This window comes from Electrophorus electricus, unplaced genomic scaffold, assembly GCF_041902795.1.
Source record: "Electrophorus electricus isolate QZ-2024a unplaced genomic scaffold, ASM4190279v1 Scaffold444, whole genome shotgun sequence".
Classification (NCBI taxonomy): domain Eukaryota; kingdom Metazoa; phylum Chordata; class Actinopteri; order Gymnotiformes; family Gymnotidae; genus Electrophorus; species Electrophorus electricus.
This window is the reverse complement of record NW_027658740.1, coordinates 7501-16281: the sequence shown is the minus strand read 5'-3', so window position 1 is coordinate 16281 and position 8781 is coordinate 7501. Positions and strand designations below refer to the sequence as shown.

Below are 8781 nucleotides of genomic sequence, written 5' to 3'. Positions count from 1 at the left end.
TGTTGGGTATGCTGCCTTACCTACCTGTACTCACAGAGCCGCGCTATATACGAGTTTGTGTCCACTTTGCATATCTCACTATGTGATGGAGCCAAGATGTGCTTCCGTGATGATTCCTCATCTATAAAGTTTTCCTTAATTAGCCTCGGTCCTACTCTTCTTCATTTAACGAGTCATCTCGATGTGGACGTTCAGTTGCATGCTAGGATCTCGGGACAGACGGGGGGCTTTTGCGTTCTCCTCTCTCCCCGCTTGTATCTCCAAACACCTCCTAACTGACAGCTTCTCATTGCCTTCAGCAACTTTGAAAAAGATGCTGTTTGACGTTTTAAACAAAGAAGCGGATATTTCTCTCCCTCTTACTCTCTGTTACTCTGCTTTGGGATGTATTTGGGATAATTTGTGGTGTATTTGGGATGCTTTGGGGTGTATTTTGGAATCTTTGGGTTGTATTTGGGATGTTTTGGGGTGTATTTGGTATACTTTGGGATGTATTTGGGATGCTTTGGGTTGTATTTGGGATGCTTTGGGATGTATTTGGGATGTATTTGAGATGTTCATTTGTTTTCTACATTTGTATACAAACTGCTCATGCTTCTTTTGTACAACTGGCTCAGTTGGTTCAATAAATCTTGTATTGAATTTTTGCCATATCTAAGTGGCAACAAAGTTAAAACTCAGCTGATATATTTGTCCATTCTAAAAGGGGATGACCCTTGACCTCGCCTACCCTCTGAAACCAGAAATCTGGTCAGATTAAGCAGACTGGTATGTGGGGCCGTACTGGTGGAAGCCGGATGAGTTGCAGAGCTCATAATGAAGCTACGGGCTTCCTCTGCCCTGCTACCACTGAAGTGAACATCAGACAAAAGGTTATGCTTATGACGTATTCTCGGTATAACCCTGCCCTGTTCACGCGTCCTAACAATATGCACTCCGGTGTGATTTTAAGATGAAGTAGAGTTACGGATCTTATCTGATGGTCTAAAGGTGAAATGTTGAAGGCGTATCGGAGAGCACTACGCATTTCACTCCAGATTAGGGTCACCGGGAAGTGGGATCCTCTTCAGGACTTTCCGGATGTTGTCCTAAGTTCACCTCCCATCGTTTTCACGTTTGTTTCAGATGCAGGCGTATAGTACAGATTCACTGTATGTTGACCTCTGTGCAGTGAAAGAGCTTAGCTGTTCCTGTACGGTAACCGCCCCAGACAGCATAGTAACCACTCCAGACAGCCAAACTGTTTATGTTGTGCGTAGACAGGTTTATCACCATCTATGTGTGTGTGTGTGTGTGTGTGTGTGTGTGTGTGTGTGTGTGTGTGCGTGTGTGTGTAAGGGATCTTGGGCTCCAGAGCCGAATGGAGGGCAGAGGGAATGTTTACTCTGGACAGTGTGCAGGAGTATGTAGAATCAGCAGAGGACAGCTAGCGTGGAGCTGGGTGGATGTACACAGTGTAAATAGGGTCAGATGAGGTTAAGCCAGGCCAGATTACCTGTTACCTTTAGCCAGAGTACTTTAGATTTCCGCACACACACACACACAAATACACACGCACACACATGCACGCATGCACACGCGCACACACACGCACACACAGATGTGCGTGCACATTCATACACATGCATGCATACACACCCGCAGACACAAACACAAGCACACACGAACAAAACAGCTGCATGTATATACAGCGCACTCCCATAAAGACCCACACACATGCGCGCACACACATTGTAGACATGTATACTGTTACGAAGCCTGTTGTTAAGCTCACTTACAAATCACACGTTCACACGACGTATACAAACCGTATCCGCCAATGCACTTTAGGGTCTCCGCAAAGTCTTAAACCTGCTGAGGGCAGGGGATTGTAACAGGGTGTGACAGACAGACCCCAGCGTAGTGTCCAGTCGCACAGCTAATAGGCATCTGCATAGTCTCTCCCATCAAACATTCATAAAGGCTGCACAGCACGAACGCACGCACACACACGCCGTGCTGTCTCGATGTCTCCACAGCCCTCGGTACATGCTTGCGTTGGTGCGTTACTTGCTCCAGCTCTTATGAGGCGCCCTTCATCTTTACGTGCACGGTAAAAAGGACACGGTGTTTGTCCATGTAACAGCTAACGTATAAAGCCTTGTTTGGGTTAAGTGACAAAACTTGAGATTTTTAAGGCCAGTAAGGTTTTCAGCTGGAGCAGAAAGTCTGCACAAGTTTTGTTCCAGGTGCACCACCATGGAGAAAGAATTACAAATCGGTATTAGAATTTTACTTCAGTTTCTAGACATAATTTGGTAAATAGTTATTATTTATTAAATTATGTATTTATTATATCCAGTGTCTAAATAATTAATTCACATAACCACACTAATATAAATAGTGACTTATTCATTCATATTTTGCAACTAAAATATCTTCAATCCCCTTTTTTGCTTCTGTTCTCTCCAGCCAATCGGAGCTCTGAACCCAAAGCGTGCAGTGTTCTACGTGGAGCACTATGAATCATGGGACGAGGAGACGCCGCCCTGCCACTACAGCACTCACTACTCGACCGCGGCCGCCGCCCTCCACTGGCTGGTCAGAATAGTAAGTCCTTGATGTAATGCGCTGCAGCCTGTAAACCTCAGCCTGACCCTTGGGTAGTTAGGACATTGGGTATAACAGTATCCACAGCAAAAATAATGTCCTGCTCCAGACGAATAAACATGAGGGTAGTTGACCACAAGACGACTGGATAGTGGGATTCCTTTTATGTAGTCTGCTGATTGCGCTCCAGTGGAAAAAGTTTGCTTATCATAGAAGGAATATTTCCCTGCGACAACGTTGTCACAGGGACGTTGTAAAAATCGTTTAGACGATCAGGGATTTATTAGGATGTAAACTATGTATTGCTAACCTCTAAATGTACAGGGCAGTAAACCACACAAAAATGGTACGGTGAGTCATTTTTTAAAATGTCATACCTGTGGTTCAGAATACACTAAAATGTTGACCCCTTTAACATAGCATATGGATGATATCTTGAATGGGAAAGCCCAAGGTCTCGTACCGCAGCACACGAGACCTGCGTAGGGAGCCAGGGGTCCTCATGTTTCCGGAGCGGTCGCGACGGCCTGCGTGCTTCAGCAGCACGCCTCGTGACGTTTTGCAATGCTGAGCCGAGGCTCTACCAGCGCCATGCCAAGCCTGACAATCGGGACCGATTCGAGTTCCGCTCCAGAGGGCCCCCGCGGGCGCCTTTCACGGTCTGTTAAGCCCAGGTTCGGGGGGCGGGCTAAAGAGGCCAGCGGCGTGCCCCGCTGGCCGCTGCGAACACTCCCGTGACACTCCGTGAATGAAGATGACCACATACAGCCATCCAGCCCACCTGCTGTCCTAAAGCAAGACCACCCTTGTATCAACATATACTGAAGATGTCTTGTTCATATCATATACTTATGTACAATATAAATACCAATTACTACTTATATATTATATGAATGCTCATTTTCTTACAGTAGACATTATAGCAACTGAAAAGGTGCAATTTTGCTGCCATAAATATATTTACAACAAAATGTACGCTTTAGTTTCTTTTGTTTCAGACATATTCCGAATTAATAAACTTTGTAATTGGCTCTCCTCTGGCAGGCAGCAGCTCTGGGCTGATGATGTCTGGGAGTGTCGTGATGGCTCTTAAGTCAGCTTGAGTGAGACTGCAGTCACATGCTTTCTCCCTCACTGCCTCTTCCTGCCTGTGTGTGTCACTCGCGCCCGGAATGATATGAGCCAATTAGAGCCAGAGTTCTGCTCCTCAACCAACAGGCCACATTCAGTAATTAATTCTGCCCGAGGCACTGTTAGCGTAAATGAGAAGAGGGGGGTGAGAGGTGGGGGTGTGGGTGGGGGTGTGGGTGGGGGGGCGCTAAGTCTCCATAATCTGACAGATGTGTCCTCCACATTGAGATGTTTATGCAAACGCAACGCTTCCCCGAGCTTCCCGGCGCGCTCGGATATGTGATTGCGTCAAATTACCATACGGATGAATTCGGATTTCGCTTTGCTGGTGTTTGTGTTGCAGAATAATATTAGTTTCCCAGGGAAAAAAAAACAAAAAACAACAACCCCTCTGCAGATTTGTCCAAACAAGTGGTTAATTATCAAGTCAGGAACGGGGGAATGGAATGCGTCCCGCGTCCGGCGCCGCTTCCTCCGTGGCCTGTGGGTTCGGGGCCCCAGGATGCCGGACATTCACCACATGTGCCCCTGTGTGTCCCCGTGTTTTTGTGAACAGGAGCCGTACACCACCTTCTTCCTCAGCACCAACAGCAACAAGTTCGAGCACCCGGACCGCACGTTCTCGGGGGTGGCCCACTCCTGGAGGCACTGCCAGCGCAACACGTCCGACGTGAAGGTAAGGCCCAGAGCCCCGGTCCTCCCACCTCGACCTGTGCCACACCGTTCACTTAATAATACAGGCACACTGCTACCAGAAGGCTGTAAACCAAAGTTCACATTCTGTGTCTGAATACACCTTGAGAACCTGTGGTGACATGCCCTAACCCTGATTATTCATGTGTCTGAATTATTAACACCCTCTGAATCCTGTGCATCACAACATATTCACCAATCGGACCCTCGCTTCACTGCACGCCTGTGGGGCAGGTCGCGGTGAGACCCTCACCCCCCGCTCCCACCCCCTGCTCTGTGTCACACGGCAGGGGGCATTCGTGCTGACCTGGAAGTGTCAGACGTCTTCAGCGCAGCCGACGCAGGCGCCAGCCTCGCTCCAGGGCCAATTAATAAAGCATAAATGGTGATAGCCATTTAAAATGTTCTCCTTAACGTTCAAGTAGGGGCATTCTCCTTGGCAGAGCCTGGGGACAGCACAGAGTGACGCGTACTACAGACGAACCGCACGCAGGCCGGCTGCCTAGTGAAACTTCAACCCTGTTAAGAAACACAGGGTCCCCGCAGCCATGGGTGTGTGTGTGTGTGTGTGTGTGTGTGTGTGTGTGTGTGTGTGCATGCGCGCGGATATGATTTTACACGGCAGAAATGCTTTGCAGGTGTGTTAGGACACAAGCAGATGAGGTACATGCTGTGGTCAGAGCTAGCAGCAATCTTTTTTTCATAATGTACGCCACAAGACATATTTTTTGCCGGTGAAGGAGACCGAGTTGTTGTACATTTGGTAGAATGTTAGTAATAAGCATATCACCTCACGTCTGAGAGCACTTCGCTGGCCAGTGGACGGGTACTGGGCCTGTCTGAAGCTCGCCGGAAATTAGAGCGTTACACATCTATACCCTCCCCACGCGCTGTAGATGCGCACACACACCTCTGCATTGCGCACTGGGACGGCTGCATGTCCCGGAGGGGCCAGCCTGTGGGAAGTGCTTGCTGAGCAGTGGTCCAGTTTAAAAGGAAGCTCGTTTTGACTGAACCCCCTGTCCTCTTCATTACCCCATCCCTCCAGTAATGAGTACAAGCTGTCAGGGAAAGCTGCCTTCACGGGGACGAGACCCAAGAGAGAGCGAGAGAGAGAGAGAGAGAGAAAGAGAGGGAGCGAGAGAGAGAGAGAGAGAGAGAGAGAGAAAGTCGTTGGGAACTGAAACTGACCCAGCATGGTGTGCCCTTGCTCCGTTTCCCAAAACCCACCCCCCCACCCCCCAGCTAGCCACTGAACGGCGGCTGATACCGCGACGCCTACTACCCTGTCCGTCTGCCATTAGCTCGGCACCCGGACCGGAGTGAGCGGGAGAGAGGGAGAGAGCAAGTCGTTTTCCAACTTTCAACAATTTCCCAATGAGCTCTCCCCCCCCCCCCGTCGTCGCGGCGATGCCCGCTGACAGCTGCAGCAGCGGGCGTCATTAGAGCGGGCGTTGTCGAGAGTCCGCGCTGGGGTGTGATTGACTTGTCAGCCCATTACGAGGCAGTGGCAGAATTAATGGCTGGCAGCGGAGGAGGAACAGGAACAGGGATGACGCGGGCAGCCAGGATGGATGGGAGCGAGGCCGTCCATCGCCATGGCGACCCCCCCCCCCCCCCCCCAAAATACCGCCTCCACGGATAGGGTCGTCCAGTTGTCTGGACCGCTCAAGCTCCCATTCTGGTGTTGCTCCTTGCTCTGGACTTTCAGCCGAGATGGTGACAGTTAGCATCCACTGTCTGCTTCTTTTTTTTTTAGAGCTGTTATAGAGAACAACCGTGGAGGTTATTATATGGAGGTAGTCTGGAAGCTTAAGGGTTAATGGACAAATGTGCATGTTCAGTACCTAAAGCTGCACCCAATGTATGAATATCACTAAACGTCAGTGGGAAAGAAACAGCTTTACTGCTGCCATGTCCTGGGTCCTGACCCGTTTACAAACATAACACCCTCAGCTTCACCCAGCCCAGGAGCACCTTTAAAAGAAATGTTCAAATTCACGACAACTTCCTTTAAACTTGTGAAAATACTTTGACTTGACAGGTTCGGTTGTTTGCAGGCAGGCTAACGTCATAAATGCTTTTAAACGTTTCAGAGGTGAGTGATTCTCTATGCCCGTGAAGAAGGAAGGGGTCACATTCCTCGTGTGCATACGCCCCAGCGTGCACATCCATCGCTCACAGGGCATGCTGGGTAATTTGTTAAGGGGGGGGGGGGGGGGGGGGGGGGGGGGGGGGCGTGAGGTGCGGTATGTGGCAAACTGTCTGAAAGATGGTACAGGGTTTTTTTTTTGTTGTTTGTTTTTTTACATGTCTAAGACAGAGATGCTCTTGGTTTCTCCTCTGAGCCGTGGAGTTTCAAAACAGTTGCACGACTCCCATGCACCATGTCGCCTTTATGGCTAATTTATTCGTTTCTTGTGTCATGCGTCATTGAAGCGTCAGGTGCGCCCGTGTTTACCGAGGTGCGCGTGCCGCGGTGCGGCGCGTTTGAATTAGCGTGAGCACCTGTCCCACGGACGAGTCACGCGCTCGCCGCTCCAATTCACTCACCCGTCAGGGCGGCCCGAGTGGGAAACGCAGCCTGCCCCTCACCTCTTAGGATTCTGCCCTCTTGGTTCAGTCTATTCTCACCCACTCACTGGGCTGTCTCCAATTTCTATTCTATTCTATTCTATTCCAACGGCCTGTTGCACTGTACCAACTCTACACTTCGCTGCCTCCTCAATTCTGTTCACAGGAGCTGATCCCGGAGTTCTACTACCTGCCAGAGATGTTTGTGAACAGTAACGGCTACTGTCTGGGAGACAGGGATGACGGAACCCCCGTGTGTGACGTGGAGCTGCCAGCCTGGGCCAAGACACCCGAGGACTTTGTTAGGATCAATAGGATGGTGAGAACTCCACCCTAAAACTCCCTAAAAAAAACACCTGCCAAGCTCCACCTTAACTCTCCGCCCCAGCCTTAAATCGCCTGTCGAGAGCCTTGTCTAACAACCAGTGGATATTCAACAGGGACATGGGTTGGTGTGGTACAGCTCATACATCAGACTGGCAGCTCTAGAATCATACTATTAGACTGGGCACTCTAGAATCAGACTGGCAGCTCTAGCATGAGACTATCAGTCTGGCAGCTCTAGAATGAGACTATCAGGCTGGCCGCTCTAGAATCAGACTGGCAGCTCTAGAATGAGACTATCAGGCTGGCCGCTCTAGAATCAGACTGGCAGCTCTAGAATCAGACCAACTGCTTCCGGGCTCCACTGTCCTATGGCCCCTGCCCCCGGCACCCGTGACTCCTCATCAGGAGTTGAAGTTAATGAAGTTAAACTATTTGTTTTAAAGCCAGTGAGTATACGGCCGGCCTGTACCTGGCGGCGGTGCGTTTGGGGTCCGGCTGGGGTTGTCTGAGGACTGGACCCCCAAAAGGCCAATGGAAATGACATTTACGTTTATAGGCTTTTGGTTTTTTTCCCAACGTTGGTTTAAAGTGACCCTGCTGTGGGGTCACTCTGTGCTGCATTAAATCATCTTGATTTTACCATTGGGACGAAAGCGAAACAAAGGACAGCACGACACGACCTAGCTCCTGTTCTGATATGCTACTCTAGCACCAACCCTGACGCCGCCACTGGCATGCATAGCCGCTGTAACGTCATACGAATGTTGCCCGATATGGATTCAGCAGACGGGTGAGCAAGCGTCTCACGGCGGCCTGGACCCAGAGAGAGCTTTTGCTCCCTACAGACATGCACACGCACACCGAGTCACCCGAAGAGGGTGGGATGTCTGCATGCTGTCCATTTAGAAATGCAGGTCTGCCATTGGCTGGATGGCTTTTGAGGGAGGTACTGTTCCGCATGCGCACATACACCAATACCGAGCATCCAGATTTATGCTGGTAACTCAAATGCACTCCTGCTTTCTGTTTTTTTGCCAGTTCTTCACAATGCACACATAAGAATCATCCCTCGAGACTGTTGCAACTGTTGTGCATTTTAACAGGTTAAAATTAATGATGGAACACAATTTTCACATGCAGCGAAACAGGCTTTAGGTTTTAGGTGCCGAGCAGGTGTCTAAAGACCAGGATAGTGTTTTGTACCCTCAGTGTAAAGACCCTTACACAGTATGCAAACTGGACACGTTTATGGCCTTAACAGTCATAAACACAGAGGACACTGTTTGTTTGTTCCCTTGCTCAGAGCTACCTGAACTTCCTCTGCTAAAGATAGCGTGCACCTAGCTGAACGGGCATGCTGTGTTTTGGCCTACACTGCCCAAGGAGGGTGTGTGTGCACGCGATGTGGGAAACACGCTTGACCTTTTCAGCCTCCTTGACAGTAACGGCTGCAGTGTGTGTGTGTGT

The 8781-nt window shown here is 49.7% G+C and overlaps 1 protein-coding gene across 1 annotated transcript in view; it reads left to right on the top strand.

The window, feature by feature from the left end:
• Positions 1-2006: 2006 nt before the first annotated feature.
• Positions 2007-8781, top strand: part of LOC145656076 (neurobeachin-like) — an 11057-nt gene continuing 4282 nt past the window's right edge. The window contains exons 1-4 of the mRNA XM_081709492.1: positions 2007-2024; positions 2452-2589; positions 4277-4396; positions 7154-7306. Coding sequence (XP_081565618.1) covers positions 2007-2024; positions 2452-2589; positions 4277-4396; positions 7154-7306 — 429 coding nt within the window. The remainder of the gene's footprint in view (positions 2025-2451; positions 2590-4276; positions 4397-7153; positions 7307-8781) is intronic.